At 25.9% G+C, this 18,420-nt stretch overlaps 1 protein-coding gene across 2 annotated transcripts in view; it reads right to left on the bottom strand.

Moving 5' to 3' along the window:
- The window catches only part of LOC129961150 (DNA-directed RNA polymerase I subunit RPA2-like), a 60,705-nt gene that overhangs the window by 19,621 nt on the left and 22,664 nt on the right, over window positions 1–18,420 (bottom strand). For both annotated transcript variants that reach the window (XM_056074967.1, XM_056074966.1), the window contains 6 exons: window positions 16,004–16,174; window positions 10,211–10,264; window positions 6,360–6,477; window positions 4,308–4,425; window positions 804–1,034; window positions 158–231 (listed from right to left, as the gene is read on the bottom strand). In XM_056074967.1, coding sequence (XP_055930942.1) covers window positions 158–231; window positions 804–1,034; window positions 4,308–4,425; window positions 6,360–6,477; window positions 10,211–10,264; window positions 16,004–16,174 — 766 coding nt within the window. The remainder of the gene's footprint in view (window positions 1–157; window positions 232–803; window positions 1,035–4,307; window positions 4,426–6,359; window positions 6,478–10,210; window positions 10,265–16,003; window positions 16,175–18,420) is intronic.

Below are 18,420 nucleotides of genomic sequence, written 5' to 3'. Positions count from 1 at the left end.
GAAAAAAATGCAAATATTTATAAAAAGAAAACTGAAACATATTATTTGCTATCTGAACAACAACAGGAAATACATAAATTTAATTATCATTCAAACAAAACACAAGCAATCTAATTAATAACAGTTTATGTGTAAATAAAATAATAATATAGCTTACTTCACAGCCTAAAGAAAAATGATTATATAGGCCATTATTTTCACCTTCTGGTGTATGTGCAGGACATAAGAAACCTTATAATGAAAAGTATAATCATTTTAAGTACTAAATAATTACAATATTATATATCGTAAAAATTAGCAAGATAAAAGAAACATCAAATGCCTAAAAGCTAAACAATTCATGGGAAAAATATGACTTTTCTCTCAAAACTCAATTATTTATTTCAAAAAATTAAAAACTGACTCAAAATAATAAAAAAGCAAGGCAAGCAAAACTCTTTTTACATGAAATTTAATCTAAAAATGTATATCTTCAATATTCTAAATCGTCACTATAGGAGAGGATTTTAAAATTAAAACTATATTCTTAATATTTTAACATTTATTTTATTTTTGAAATGCAATGAACATTTCAGACATTTCTTTTATATTCAGAAGTTTTAAAAAATAGTAGTTAAATAGTAAATTTATATTTATAGCAGCAGATACAATAAGAACATTTTCAAACAAATTGATGTAACATACATACAAATTCAGAAAAAATATGTGCTTTTCTTTTCTTTAATACTGCAACTAATTCTTGCAAATAATTTAAATACTAAAATTATTCACAAAAAAAAAATTAAGAAATAATCATTACCTACCCCATGATTCAGGGTAAAATTTTCGCATAGTTTGTGGATAAAAACTCATTGAGAATTTATATATTCCATTGAACTGTGATGCAGTCTCAAATACATTATATCTTCCAAGGGCAACAGTATATCCAGTTGAGGACATGAGACCATGATTTCCTGGCAAATTGCCAGTGGCTATAAAGCTCTTCACAATAGGAGTAAGTGAAACAGCTCTATTAGTACATAACTTTGCCATGCCTAAAACAAAACATAATTATATACATTATACAAATATCTAATTATTTAACTTTTTTATCAATGCTTTTATAGCTTTAAAACGAAAAAATGAAATCTTTTTAGGTAAAATATTAAGATCTATCGTTTTTATTATGCATCTAGAAAAAATATGTATCTAGATTTCATTATTTCAAGGTATCAGAAGTAGAAAAATTTGTACTTCTTTCTCAGATAAAAAAAAATAGCTTCATTTCTAATCAAGTTAACAAGATTGGTTCAAGTTATCAATGACATTCAATAGTTTTCTCTTCAACCTCTCACTCAACACAAAATGTTGTTCAATTAAATGCTTCTAGTCACATTAAAATAACATTCTAGTACAGGGTTAGTTTCATATCAAAAGTAAAACAGCTCACTCTTAATTATGCAAAGAAACTATTTAAGACACTTGTCAAAATAAGATGAAACTTGTTTTGACATCAGTTTAAACAAATATTTAAAAGCATTCACAATATTTCATATCAACTAATCTCTAAAAACTAATATCAAATATCACAAACATAAATTATTTAAAAAGTTTTTAGAAGCAAATACCAAGTAAAAACATACAGTCTAAAATTATACAGAATGAAATATTCACATAATTATTTTATATTAATGCAAATAATTCACTCTATATATAATAATAATAAATATAATTATTTATTATTATTTTGTATATAGAAAAAAAAATAACCAGTTCTTTTCAACAAACAAAAGTAATAAAATTATTCATATTTCGAATTGGAAAGGTTATAAGAAACTGAATTTTTATTTTGCAACCAAATAGTTTCTTCACAGTGCTTCCGTTCCAAATATAGAACTATGATGTAATAAAATCAATTATTAAGAAATTAGTTTATATATTGCAAAGCTCAATAAATGGTATAAAAATTAATAATTCAATATCCTTTTCTTCAAAAAAATTCTACTTCATCCTACTTGATTAATTTAAATGAATTACAAAATCCCATTTTATTATATGATTGATGAACACGTAGTAGAAATTGTCTAGTGAGTGTATAGTTAAAAGTCAAACACATTTGAAAATGAAAAATGCCTTATTCTTTAGAAAAATACACAGTAAAGGCTTGCACAAAAATAGCACTTGTAGGAATTTATAACACAAGAAGATAAAATACAGCAATAGTGATCAGAGAATAAAGAGAGAGTTTGTTCAGCAATCAAAATTTCATAGGAAAAAACACATACTACACTGACTTGCTTTAGCTCTTTCATGTAGACATAAGAAAGAACAAAGAATTTTCTAGCAAATTTTGATAGAGATATTGCCAACATTCCAACATTTTCTAGAACCTTCATTTTTGACACCAAATACTGATTTTCATTGATTAGATTTTTGTCATCAATGAAGATAAAGATAAAAATGATTTAAATTTTCTCAGATTCACAAAGGTATGCAAACTTTTTTAAAGTTAAATCAATGATTGTATTTGTTGTGTGCAATATTTATGTGTCCTTTCATAAAAAAAATACATCTATATTTTATAAAATATAAATGTTTTTGTGAAAATTCCAAATTTTATTCTGTGTGTTTTTTGTTTTTATAATGTAGAAAGTTTTCCTCAAATTATATGGACATTTTAGAATATGTAACCTTCTTTGAGCCATTGAGGTCTTATATAACAATTCAAAATAAATATTTTGAAAATTCTGGGAAATAAAAGTATTTGAAGTAAATAATTTTTATCTGTGAATTCACACTTTTGAAGCTACATATATAGGGTAATTTATATAAAAATTCCAGTCAAATACGGCTCTCTAAGAATATACCGGCATTGTAGGAAGTTCAATTTTAGTTCCTCATAAAAAATTTTCCCAATATTAATATCTCTCCATTGGTATTTTTTAAACTTGAATTTTTGAATAGTTATGCTGAATTAAGAAGTTAGAAATATGCTAATTACCCTAACAAATTTATAAATTAAGTACATAATTTAAATTTCAGAGAATTAGGCATCATAACTAAGAATAAATTTTATTCGGCACACATTACTTACACAAACCTTAGAATTGTAACATAATGCAACTTATAATTAATATAATATATATATATAATAATATAATATAATAATTATAATATATATATATAATAATATAATATAATAATTATAATATAATAATATAATTAAAATAATTCATAAACCTCTTGCTAATAGGTAAAGAAACACAGTATTCTGCTGATTTAATAAGGATCTAATTTGGATTAAATTGATTTCTAATATCTTTACATTTTATTTATCCTGCAGAAGAAGAATCAACTGCTAACATGATGTGGCTGTGTTGCTGGCATGTGTGTTGGCAGCTAATCTATGAGGAAAACTATTCACTAATTTTTGGAAAATTTGTGAAGGAATACATGCCATTAATGAAAAAATAGCAAACTTTAGCATTCATGCAATTCAATGTAATTAATTGATTTTAAATTTGCACGTCATCAACAAAACATAATTTATTCTGTGATCTTTATAAGATTTGGTTAAAACATATATTATAAGCAAAAAAAAAACCTACGGAAAGTTTAGGATTTAAAAATTAAATATTCTCGTGAATGCGCATGCTATTTTCACAAAAATGTATGCATGTACTATACATAACAAACAAATTCTTTAATAAAATTTACGAATCATTACTATTCTCTGTGAAGTGGTATAAAACCAAACTATTTTAACCTTAATCAATTCCTGGATAATTCTCTAAAAGATCTTAAGATTGAGTCATTACAGTAATATGTGAATTTAAACATATTCTTTATCTATTATAAAAATATGCATAACACTTATTTTATTATTAATTTCTAAGAATAAACTAATTAATAATAAAGAAGATTTTAAATTTAAATAAGAAAATTATGTAAATGCTTAGTTTAAAAAGTATTTTTCTATTATGTATAAAATATAATTTATTAACTAAAATTTTATATTTTCTTCAACCAAATTTAAGAAAAGTAATTTTATAAACCTGGGAAAAAAATTAATACTGTCCAGCATTTTGCAAGATTTCTTTGTAGTGGAAAAAAATCATGAATTTTACAGTTGATTGTTACTCTATTCTAAATGTTCAAACACAAGAATTCTAGAATTATAACGAAAGTTAAAACAACAGAATAGTAAGCAGAAATAAATTATGGTACTTATAAATATAGTAAAAAAATATTCTCAAAACAAAGATCATAAAAAAGGAGTCACAACAGTGAGTTAAACAGACAGAATATAATAACTAAAAATTTCAAACCTTTTAAATATGAATCAAAATCTTTTTTAGTGATTCTTTTGGTTGTAGTAGCAAACTTTCCATCGATTTCTTTTCTGAGACTGTTTTTAACAGAATTTAAAAAATAATTGACACCATTCTGAAAAAATAATATAAATAAAACTAAAAATTATGCAATTATAAAAATTTAAAATAATAAGGGTAAAGTATTTTAAAAAATTAAACATCATCATTAATAAAAAATAAAAAACTTAAAGCTATCATATAACTAAAACTATAAAAGAACCTTTCAAATTTAAAAATTAACAACAATAATAATTCCAACATGGCTATATTTTTCAATTTATTACAAGCGAATACTAAAATTTTACAGCGTTTCTGGGCATATATTGTGTAAGCAAGAACAATTTAATAAAAAAGTTTTAAAACATATTCTTGATAAATATTCTTTAATATTCATAAAAATATTAAAGAGAGCTTGAATCTTTCTTTCTTACATGGTATAAGGAATCAAAATTACTTCTTATTTACTAAATAATCTAGAAATAGCTTGAAAATTTTTTAACATTTTTGTGAGCACTTAATTGTATTGATTTGAATGTATTATATTGCTGCACATAAATAGCAATTTATTTTAATGCAAAACTATTTGGGCCTATTTAATACATAATATTTAGATAGCAATTAAATATAATAATTATTTAAATGAAGATATATGGCACATAAAATTCTTTTAATGTACCACTTTTTTAAAAAGGACTAAAAAGTATAAAATTATTTTTCTAATTCCTATATTAATTTATAACCCAAATAGAATTTTAAAAATTCAGTATCACAAGTTTTTAAAACAATCTGTATGAGGATAGAGGAGATTATTTCATACTTTTTAATCTGTTTTAAAACCTTGGTATATCAAAAGTTTTATTAAAAATTATTTTTTGAAATTTTTTTCTTGTAAGTGAGTAAAATTTTTCAATTGATTTTAAAATAATTTTTTCATGAACTACCAACTTGGAAAGATGTTATTTGTCAGTAAAGAAAAATTTTAATCAATTGGAAAATCAATTAAAATCCGACTGCTGATTAACAGAAAATTAATGCCAATTAAACAGACAAGACAGTGAGTTAATATTGCATAATCATCTAGTTCTGCACTATGTTTCAAGTTTCAAAAATATCTAGTTGATTGGGAAATGAGACAAGTTTTGCGATTGTTTACAAATGATTGTATAATTTACACTGAACAAATAAACAAATAGAACAAAAAGAATTGTTAATGAAAACGTGTTAATAATTAACCAACAATCTTTGACTTGTATCAGAAAATGACATAATATAATATGCAATTATTTATTTCTTAACAATAATTTAGCTTCTTTTCAGCATTTCTTTAAAAACTGATTTCAAATAATAAATGATACTGACAGATTTTTTTAAAAAATTTATACATTCCATATATTTTTGCATTATTATATTTTCTTTACAAAATAAATATCAATTAATGCAGTTATATAAACGCTAGAATAAAAGATGAAATGCTTTATTACTATAATAAATTTTTATTTTAACCCAATTAAAGATTTAATTATTTAAGGTTTTAATTCAAAATTGCTATAAACATTTGAAGTTAAATATATCAATACAACTATTTTTCAATAGCGAAGTTTTAATACATTTTTCATTAGTAAATTATATAAAAATATGCATACAATCTTGAGTTAAAAAAAATAATTCAAGCCATGTATTCCAAATTATTTAATTAGTTAAACATTATAAGCACTACTATAATTTTATTCTATTAATTTAGAACTCAATTTCCCGGTCAGGCACACTGAGTAGCAAATTTTAAATTTTATTTTACTTCAGTCAAAAAATAAGAAAGCTTAAGAACTAAAAAGTATGTACAAAGTTCATATATGTTAAAATTCGAAAAACAAGTTAACAAGATTTTAAAAAATTTAAAATATAGGCAACTAATGTAATAAATAACTTTTGATTTGAATAGCTAAATTTGATTTTGAAAAGGAATTTTACATATTATAGCCTTAAAGCTGAAAATTTCAATTAAAGTACCTTAACAGCCAATAAATATATTTGTCCTGGTGACAATATTTCATTGAATACTGGATTATCAAGGTCATCACTAATGCATTGATTTCGAGCTAATGCAAAGAGCTTGCAAATGCAAAAACTGCAATAATAATAATAATAACAAACAAAAAATGAATCAAACAAAAATTATGGAATAAATAATATTAAAATAACATTTATTGACCAATTGATGGCTTTCCGAAAAACGATTAGAAGCTATTATAAATAGCATATCATTTTAGCACTTAGGAGCAAACCATTAAATTCATAATTAAAATTATACATTTTTAAAAAGTTAACATGCAAATGAATATAAATACAAAAGCATTCAGTTTTAGTGTGATACAAAAAGTCATAAATGCTTTTACTTTCAAATATACAAGATGCTTTATCATACATTTAATTGCATACATTATTTGCATACAAGTAATAAATTATAATTGTAATTTTTTTTGAAATTATTATGTATTTTAAAGAAATGGTCAATTAAGTATTTTCTTTATATAATCTAAGAATATGCTATTAAATTAGTTAAATACAGTATTTCCAAAAATAAATATAGATTTTGAACTACTAATTAATTTTTTAAGCAGAATATAAAATAACGTATTACAGCATACGTTAAAATAGTAAATGTCCCAGACAAATCTTAAGTATACATTATTCAAGGCTAATACAATTTCTTTATATTATATATATATATATATATACACTCATGTCTGAAATTAAGGTCACAAAAATGTTTTTCAAAGTAATTCTAAATCGCTACCAGTAAAATTTAAACAAATTATATTTTATGTATTGTGAAGGACCGGTAACACGATATTAACCTTTGTTATGGGAAAAAATGTTGTTTAGCATTAGTTTTTGAGGATCTACTGAAATTAGACCGTTTAGGAATTTGCGATTTTTACCTGCAATTTTGTGAAAATTGCGTTAAAACAAAAAATTTAACCTGTTTCCAGTTAGAATGAATTCTCATAATCGTTTAGACGATTCCTTGAGACGGAGAGACGTTGGCAGGCTAGAAGCTGAGCAGTCTCAAGCGGAGGTGGCTCGATGGTTACAAGTGGCACCGAAAGTGGTATCCAGATTGTGGAATCAATTCCAAACAAGTAGTACTGTAACCAGGAAGGCCGGCCAAGGTCGTCACAGAGCAACGACACCTGCACAGGATCGGTATTTGGCATTAAGCGCACAACGGCATAGGCTGACAACGGGTCCTAAACTTACTCGTGACCTTGCTGCTGCATCTGGAATAAGAATTTCCAGACAAACAGTACACAGACGTTTAGCAGCGAGGGCTCTTTATGCTCAGTGACCAGTTGAGTGCGTCCCTTTGACTGCATCCAAAAGAAAAGTCCGGTTGTTGTGGTGCCAAACACATCAGTCTTGGGCACAGCAAGAATGAGGGCATGTTCTTTTCAGTGAGGAGTCGATATTTACCAGACAGAGTGATACTGGTCGAATCTTCATCTGGAGAGAGCGAGGAGCTCGCTATCATCCCTTCTAGTAAAAGAAATCGACAGATTTGGTGGCAGAGGAATCCTTGTCTGGGGTGGCATAATGTTGGGCAGGCGTACACCACTGCACGTTTTCAATGTGGGTACTGTCAATGCACATCGCTATAGGATGTGATCCTTGAAGCCTATGTGAGGTTGTTCCGCTGTGCTTTTGGCCCAGACTTCATGTTTATGGACGATAACGTGTGTCCACACAGAGTCCAGATCATTGATGATTTTCTTGAGGAAGGGGATATTCCACATATGGACTGGCCCTGGAGGTCTCCGGATCTCCATCCTATTGAACATGCTTGGCATGGTCTTAGAAGAGTCATTGCACAACGTAACCCCCCCACTAATACCCTCCAAGAGTTAAAAGCCGTGCTTTTGGGAGAATGGGCTTTGTTGCCCCAAGCATTTATGGACACCCTCATAAACAGTATGAAAGCTCATTGTGAAGCTGTATTGCAGTTCACGGTGGTCACACTCCATATTAGACAGACTTTTCCCGAGATAAATGCTCTATCCCTGGTTCATAATTTAACACTTATTGATATACCCTGTCTCTTAATTCCCAATTAAAATCTTTTCCATGTTGTTAAGTGTCCATGTTCTTTCTTCCATTGTAGTGTACCTCTGTGCCAAATTTCGTGGCAACACAGTGAATAGTTTTTCATTTTTTGCAGATTTTATGTTTGTGACCTTAATTTTGGACATGAGTGTATATAGTGTGCATTTCATTTAAATAAACTTTAAAAAAGTGAAATTTGTGTTTTGAATTGCTCATTTTAATTGAAATAAGTGTCTTTTTCTTTTTCATTTATCGATAACAACGATTATATTTTAGAGCAAAACCAGTCCTTAGTTTTTGTGAAATAGTATTTTAAAAAGGACTAAGGATATTTTTACTAGTGGAACAGATTTCAACTTCTGGTAAAATTACTAGGCGATTTCAGAGTAAAAAAGCCTTTACAAGATAACATGATAATATAGATTTGATTAAAAAAATATTAAAAATTCTTCCAAGAATTATGTAGCATTGAGAAGTTTACTTGGTACATATGATAAAAGTATAGAGCATGGACTTCTTTAAGGCAAGAATAATCTGAAAATTTTGGACTGAAACAAGTTTTCTGCATTCTCAAATCCAAACAAAAATTTATAATATTATATATATAAGTTTATTAAGAATTATCATTTAATAATTCTGTATCAAATTATTTTATTTATTCTCAGGTATTACTATTTTCCCAGAAAAATTGAACTGATACATTTAGTATTTCTAATAATATAATAATTTAAATTTTGCATTTCAAAAATATAAAATAAAATATTTTGCCACAAACATATACAGCTGCATGTTTCACTGCATTCTCCACATAATTTATTACACAATGGTGCAGTAAGTGTTTTGATCCTGGGATATAAGGTAAATTTTGTTTCTTTCAAATTAAACCAATTAAAATGTAATTGAAATAACATTTTAGCTGTCTATAACAGCTTGCAGGTCATTGATAATACTTGTCGAATAAATGTGTATTACAAGTTCACAGGTTGCAATGTCTGAGTGGTGCGAATTTGTTTTCAGAGATGGAGAATTTCAAAACCGATTTCATTAAAAGATCCAACATGTATATAAGCTTGGTGCATGCATATTCTAATACTGTGAATCAAACACCTACCTACTGATGTGTACAGAAATTGGAGGGGGAGTCAACTTAAACACTGCCCTCTTTATATTAGTGCAAGCTATAATTATAAGGTCTGTTACAAACTAAATCACATGTTATTTTTTTTTTTTTTGAGGGGTTAAGATGAACCACACTAAACCAAGCTACAGATTTGAATTCAGTAATTTTACAATTTTTTTAACAATAATAAAACAGAAACTTTAAATTTTCAAACTATAAAATTTAAAATTAAGACTACAAAATCTGTATGACTTGGGGTGACATAAAAATGACACTATTAATAGTAATCAAAAAAAGAATCTTATTGATTATATACTTTTGCTCACACAATTTGGAAGAAATTTTGAAATTATTATTCATATACTAAAACAATATTTAAAATTTTGCAATTATTAAAAATTTCTATCCACAAATGTGCTTTTTCCCAAAACAAACAATAATATTTAAAATATATTCAAAAGGATATATTCTTCCACAAGATATACTCAGAAAATAAAGAAAAACTTTACAATTTATGGTAGAAACTTAAGATAACAAAAAAGATATATTTGGTAATGACAAACAAGTTAAAAAATTTAGCACTATCATGAATATATAACATACAAAAAATAATAATAAAAATAAAATAAATTATACTTACCAAAATAACTGAAATTTTTCTTCATTTTTATCAAGATGTATGAAAACAGAAGACCTACAGCAGTAATCCAACCATGATTATTATGTATTATTTAAGGACTTCAAAATATTTCAGAAATAACAAGCAATATTAAATATTTTTAAATAAATAAATAAACTGATAATAAATCTGTCTTTTTTTTTAAAAAAATGTATGTTTTAATGCATGCTTATTTATTATCTGCTTTAAAAAAATTGTAAACTTTATTTAGAAAGAGGGTTGCTAACCATTTGTATCTAAAAAGAACTTAAAAGAGAGCATTTATTAATGAGCCAAATCAAAGACGAAAATATATTACATAAAAAATTTGGTTAATTTTGGCTACATACTGGTCACATATGTCTCCAGAACATATATTATTAAACTACAACAAACTTCATCGAATTTTCTACATTTCTAATAAATGCAGTGATTTTCTAAGTTCATAATAATTGAAAGATAATTGATAAGAAGTTTTACTTCACAAACTATTTAGCAATAAAATTAAGCAAATAACATCTTCAAGTAATGATAATACTATTTTCTACTGTATTATTTATAAACAATGTACCTGGCTGCACATACACAAAGTGACATTGATGGTTTTTAGATGTCGAATGTTGCATGCTCTTCAAGTATAATCTTTTCACTTATCCTAAAGATACATTTCTTGATCTTAGTTATTTTTCTCTTATTTTCAATGAGAAAATAAGATTATCTGCTTTAATTTCCTGTTATTTTTTGAAGCTGCAAAGGTTGCATTCTGATAAACTGAGTCATTCAGCATTTAATGTTTTGGGCTCAACTTTGGAAAAACGTTTTTCAATGCAAAGTCTGAATAGCATCAAAATGCATCTTAGTTCTAATAAAAATTTCTTTAGGATTTAAAAATCTAATAACAAACTTATTATTCAAATTACAAAAACAATGACCAAAGACAACATGAAAAGAATAACAAAATTATGTACCACAACATTCAAAAGCCCTCTTGCAAACTCATTTCATATCCAAGGTTATATTAAACAACACACCTAATTATCACAATAAGATTTCTAATTTATAGTTCACAAGACAAGACATATAGTACTACATGTGCATAACCCAACTGTTAAGTTTAAAAAAAAAATTCTTAAAAATGTGATAAAGGTAGACTTTCAGATTGGACCTAAAATATTTATTTAGGTCCAATTAGACTATTATACAACTTTTTATTTGTTTTTGTTTTTTTAATGTTTGCTTTTTTAAATAGGGCGAAGGTCCCCCCCCTCCAATTTCTTGTTTGACTCCACGGGCCTCCTCATTTTTCAACTGCTGATGCTTTTGATTAAAAAAAAAAAAAAAAAAAACAGTAAAAGTGTACTGTTTTTATCACCTTTTTGAAAAAGAATTGTAGGGAAATGAAAGAAAAAAGTTCTCCTTCTATTTTCAAACTCTCTTTTATGGATTTTTTTAGATGACATTTCTATTTTAACTTTTTTTTCTCTTTCCTAATGAATATTTTACCGAATCCATACACAAAATAGATCAGCATGGCAATTTTGTAATAAACATTCTTGTACACATGTTTGGCAGAATAATTGTCAAAAATTTCAAGGAAGTCTTGAATCAGGAGCTTCTGGCAGTCAATATCCAATTCCAGAGTGCCAAACTTAATAATATCACTTTATATACTCTACAGAGTTTTGATATTATCTAGATAAAACAGCTCTTCAATTCTTTGTCCTTGCTTATATTTATCTCTGTGAAATGCAATACACTCTTAGGGGAGAATTTCATTCATCAGCTCGTTGTAACAATTTCATTGATTAGTATATAATTCTTAATATAACATTCATGAACTATAACATTAATACAACTGTTCAGCTGATAAGCATAATCAAAGTAATTGGTTTCAAAAATTGAATTGGTAATTTTTGTTAACCATCACAACTTTACAGTTGTTTTTTTGGGGGCAACAGAAGGCACCAATCATAATTTTAAAAAAATTAACTGGCAAAACATTACATAACAAACATATAAAATATATAAAAATGTTAATGAATAGAAGAAATTACAAAAAAAATAATAACCCAGAATATTTCCTTTAAACTCTTATAACATGTAAATTACTCCTCTTGGTGGAATCTTTCTTTTAGTAAGAATGATTATTTAATTTGCAAAAGAAAATCTAAATAAGAATTTTAGAGAAAAAAACTATTAGAAACATTTTTGCGACAGACTGGATCAAACATAAAATGTTCGTAGTTCAATTTATGTTATGTAAAAGGGCAAAAAAGAATATTGGTGAAAAAATTTGTAATATATCACAAAATCAAAAAATGTTTTTTTTTTTTAATTTTAGTTAAATTTTTAAATTATACAAATCCAAATTCTAAATACCACATTATTTTACAAAGCAATTGTTATATTTTCGATTTAGTGCATCAAAGTGAATTATATGCTAATAATTCTTTTACTTAAATTACAAATATTAAGCCTATACCCTTGGGTTTTGCTGGAAAATTTTTTTCTCTTTAATGAATTTGAAATTAGGGTAGATTACATCTATAGAACTAAAAACTCTGATCCTGGAGCTGAAAATATTCAACTTATCCAATTAAAAAAAATCTTAATAATGATCAATTCCAAATTATTTAAAAAAGTATTTCAACATCAATTTGATTCTACTGACATTCCAAAACAATGCAAATATGCTCTCTTCATTCTGATTTTCAAATCAAACAAGGACAAAACTAATATTTCTTTCTATTGTCTAATTACTCTAATATCAGTTTTGTAAAGTTTTAATACATTACTTATTATTTAATGCAATGAAAAAAAAACTTCACAATGTGTACATGGCTTCCAGGAAATAACTAAACTGTAATTTACAATTTTCAGACAAAAATCACAGAAGCTCATGATGAAAAAAACATTTTGTAAGCATAAATCTCAATATTAGAAGTGATTATGATTCCGTCCACATTGATGACTTTATTTTTAAATGTTTACAGCTTGGTACAATAGACAATTTGGAAATATGATTATCCAATTTCTTAGAACCAGAACTTTCCAGATTTGCTTGAAACTTCTCCATTCTAGCATCAAAACTCTGAACAGAGATTATCCCACAATAGTGTACTTTTACAAATCCTATTAGTCCTTTTTATGTACAATTTCCATGCAACTATATGTAGGAAGATATTGAATGTACTTTTTTATGGAAGATATCGGGCTGCGGCCATTGTTCATCAGAATTTATTATAAAAAAAGAAAAATGCATTGGAAAATATAAATAAGTGGTGCAATTACTGCAAATAGAAATTAACCCAGAATAAAAAGTGCAAGAGTTGAACCAAAGTGCAAGAGCTGAATTGTTAAAAAAAAATTCTCATGTGAGATATTCTTTACGATGAACTGCATCAATTTAATTTCTTGTTAAAATATTTTTCAAAAAAAAAAAAAAAATCAAAACTTAATAATGCTCAAAGGCCTCTGAAATCATGCATTAAAAAAAAGTCCCAAGATATTTGCATTAAAAAAATCATGGCCACTGGCCTAAAGATATTGTCAATTAAGATATACCAAATAATAGCATTTTTAGTATATCAGCTGCAATATAATCAATAAGTTTTTGATGATTCAATTTAAAGCATATAACAATATTCAAACAGTGTTGCTGAAAATTGCCCTAGCCCTCCCAAAAGGCATTTCAGCTAACATCCTTTTAAAATTGCTTCACAAGAAATTCTTACTATAGAAGCTGGCTCTCCAAATTTTCATTACGCAAATAGCTAATGTTTTCCATCCCCCATTTCTAACAGAGCATTTACATAATAATCAGGAAATTTAGTTCAGTATCAAAGACAAAAGTTCATTTTGTTCATTCTCAAAAATAAATGCATCTTCCAACCAAATTATCACTTTGCCTGAAATTCTCATTGCCACCTTCAATCAATTAAAATATTTCTTACAGATATTTTCCCTTTGATAGAGACAAATAGCTATTTCAGAGAATGCAATAGGATTTTCCCCTGATTGTTTTGTTATAGCTACTGATACATCTAAAACATTCCAATATAATTCAATTACTAGTTTCTAATCTATTCAAAAATTAACACTTTGAATCCATACAGTCAACTTCATTTTTACTGCAGAAAGCTTAGCCCCACTGAAGCATTAGACATTCTGGTCATCTTGGAAAAAGATTGCTCAATTCTTACAGATAGCTACTTTGCACTTGCATCCTTGAAAAATCTCCCCCCCCCCAAATACACCATAAAATGTTAGAACAAAATCATACAGCCACCAACACATTTATTTCCAGTAGCTACACTAAACAAACAACAACCAAAAAAAAATCTTTCCTGTGGATACCTGTCTGTTCGAATATAATCCGAAAAAAACTAGTGGATTGTTTAGCTATATATATATTAAAAAAAGCACCTTATAATGAGTGGATCTCCTCTGAAAATATTATTTCAAACTTAAAAAAATAATATTAAGTCACATTTCATAACTATAAAAACAGCAAGTATTTCATCTCTTTAGTAAACATTCCAACCCTCCTGACACATGACCCTCCATGTTAAAAAAAAAATGGAAGAAAGATTCAATTTTATTCAGGATTAGCAAAATGATTATAACATCAGAACTATTGAATCCTTTTAACCTCCATGATGACCTACATTGTCATGAGTGTAACAATATTAAAGACATTAAGCATATAATATTTTCAAGCAAAAAGTATGCTTATTATAGAGACAGATTATGGAATAAAATACAATTAGGTAAGCAAGTTAATATTTCTTTAAATAATTTTTAGCAACAATAACTGCAAATAAAACCAATCTCTAAGCTTCTCTACAAGTAATGAAACATTTCAATATTTACTAATTTTATCAGTTTTATTCTGTAACAGTCTCTATGGGCCTTTTTAAAAGAAATCTTTTCTCTTTCTTGCTTCAATTCTTTGCTTTGCTATCTCTCTTCTTTAGCTTAAAACTTTAAAAAAAAATTAATATGGGTTCAACTGAATGAGTAATATTCTGCAATTGAAAATGGATTAAAACTTCCCTTTTTTAATGCTTTTTTTTTGTCTGCAGATAAATTTACTTATTTCTACATTTGAAAACTAGGAATAACAGATATTAATACACATCCCACACTCATCATACTACTAATTTTACAGAGTGAAATATTCTTGTAAATTCACTTCATTTGGCTTATGCTCGTTTATAAATGATCTTTATCCTTTTCATTTATCAAACTTAGTTTCCAGACAAATTACAAGATAAAGAGAAAAGAAATTTTTGTGACAAAATATTTTGTTTGAATGTCTGATTAAAGACATTGAATCAGAAATACTCATTGAATAAAATTCATATAAGTCAAATATACATTTCATCAAAAAGAATTAAATAAAAAAGGAATTTATTAAATATTTGATAATATAACATAGTAAATTTATGTCGTGGAATAAAGACTTCTAGAAAAGAAAGATTCTGCAAAACAAATTCACTAGAATATATTCTCAAAAAGAAGATAAATTACAAAGGATAGACTTTAAATGATCTCGAATTAAAGGTTATAATTTTTTTTCTTTTCATAGCAAAGGAATTAAATATCTTATAAATACGAAAATAATAGGAAATACAACTCAAAATCAGGTATAAACTAATAACTGTGAAGAGAAAAAATCAAATTATATTTCTGTTTTAAAATGCAGTTAATTAAAACAAAAATTAATTATAGAAGTAGATTAAAAAAATAAAAAAACAACAATTAGAAGCTTACTTCAGGAAATGATCAGTAACATCAGAATTTGATGCATTTGGAGCACCTTTAAACACTGGACGAAATAACTTTCCTATAAAGTTTTTCGCCTGATTATGACTGTAAATACTTTCATTGTTTGAATCTGTAGATTTGATGTTATGTAGATCACGAAACAAGTGCTTTAAAAACCTGAAATATATTTTTCAAATATATACCAATATATATTGTTTTGTTATTATATATTGTTTTTTTATGAATTAGTAAGCAAATACCATAAATTTCCATAAATTAGTAAGCAAATTCCAGGTATTTTAGAAGAAAATTTTTTTTTTCAGTGAAACGGTTTAAAAGATTTACAAAAAGGTTCCCCCCCATATGGTAAGCTTTAAAAATAAATAATCAATAAGTAAAATAATTTTGAAAATCACTTTTTCATGAATTTTACTTCTCATGGATTAAGGATTTCTAGAAAAGAAAGATTCTGCAAAACAAATTATCCACATAATTTAGATAATGTTAACAAAGTTTATCCACATAATTTTTTGTTCAACAGCTTAATCATAAGCAGATTTAATACAAACACATGATGTTTAAAAGTGGTTCTATATACTAAATTTCTATATGAATTCCATATGGTAAATTCTAGATTTCACAATCAGAAAAAATTTAATGTTATTAATTTTTTTAAAAATTAAAAGTACTTTTGATAGAAGAATGCAAGACCTTTCATCATATTATTGATTTCTATTAAAGGGACATTTCACATTCAGGAGTAGATTTCTGATAAAGTAAGCTTTTTAGGGACAAGAAAAATCACAAGCAAAAGATTGAAAAATGTTATTAAACTAGTAGGCAAATAAATAAATTTGCACAAATGAAATAAAATGCTTGACCTTACAACATTTGCTCACATTTAATAATAAAAATAATTATTTAAGAAATTAAACTATAATTACTTATTTATAATACTAATACATTCTTGTGGCTTTACCTACATTTAATGGCTCTATATGTATGAAAGACCAGTTAGGTCAACTGTAATTCGAATATTTTCAAGACCAGGATTTTAATTATTTTTTCAAATAAGAAATATTTGATACAAATTATTACTTTTTCAAGACCAAAAATTATTAATGTATTTAAAAATATACAACAATAAGAAATAAACAAATCTGAATTTTTAGAAATATGTTACTGAAACTTTGTATGTATATCTATGATAAATTTGCATTCGTTTTGGCTAATATAATTCCATTAAAAAGTATTTCTACTTAAAAAAAGAAGTGAAAACTCATATATTTTCTATTAAATAAGTTTATTTTATGAATCAAAACCATTATGATGTGGGAATAATTTAAACAAATATTACTTTATTCCAGATATTAAGACTGTTTACAAGCTGCTTTAATCCTTTTAATTTTTAATTTATAATTAATAAACAATAAAAACTTCTTAGCAATGTAAATAACTTAATCATATTCAAGATTTCAAAATGAAAAATATAATTAATGAGAAACAATTTTCCCTCAAAATTACTGAAGAAGTATGCTAAATGAGCAATTCAAATACAGGAAACATTTAAAAAATAATTATAAGACAGCATTCCAATAAAAATAACAATAAGACAGCATTCCATGTTTCTTTCCAATAAAAATGCTTTTACTATATTTTTTCATAAATACAATTTAACATTTTTAGATTTAATTTAATTATATTAAGATTCCATTTGAAATCAATAGAAGGATTATTTGGGATAGAATTCATAATTTTCAATATCAAACATCTGCATCACATCAAAAGGAAGGTATTTAGCTCATGAAGTCTGATTTAATGTGTATCAGGATGACATAGATGGCAAACTTCAATGGAAATAAGTTTCAATCTCCAAGATTTCTGACTCCCAAATCTGTAATTACTACTAGGTCACTAAAGCTTCATAATTTTAAAGCAAAGAATTTATAAAATAACTTTATTTGCAAGATAAAACGCTATAACTAAATTAACTATAATTTTAAATAATCTGAAATGCTTACAAAATTTTCCTGTTCTAAATTGTGAGCTGAAAGTAAATTATAAATTTCATCAGAAACAACAAAATAATTTTATAAGTCAAGTTTTTATTTTTACAAAATTCTTTTTGCTTATTTTAGAATTAATGCAAAATTTCTTACTCATAAATGATTTTTTAATCTTCAATATATTGATTCCAAATTATTTTTGTTCATATCCTAACATTTAATTAATTCTTCATAGCAAAGGAAATATATATATACAAGCATTTAAAAACTTGGTAATTTTTTCATTTGCTTGTTGCATTCCATTTCATACATAATTTTAATATTTTTATCTGCTGTTTACAACATTAGTTAAAGAGAAACACTTCCTCAAAGCAAATAATAATAAAGTAGCAAAAGTTCTTAATGAGTCTTTTTTTT

The sequence above is a fragment of the Argiope bruennichi genome, chromosome 2 (genome assembly GCF_947563725.1).
Source record: "Argiope bruennichi chromosome 2, qqArgBrue1.1, whole genome shotgun sequence".
NCBI classification, from domain to species: domain Eukaryota; kingdom Metazoa; phylum Arthropoda; class Arachnida; order Araneae; family Araneidae; genus Argiope; species Argiope bruennichi.
Note: the sequence above shows the minus strand (reverse complement) of the source record. Positions and strands in the feature narration are given on the sequence as shown.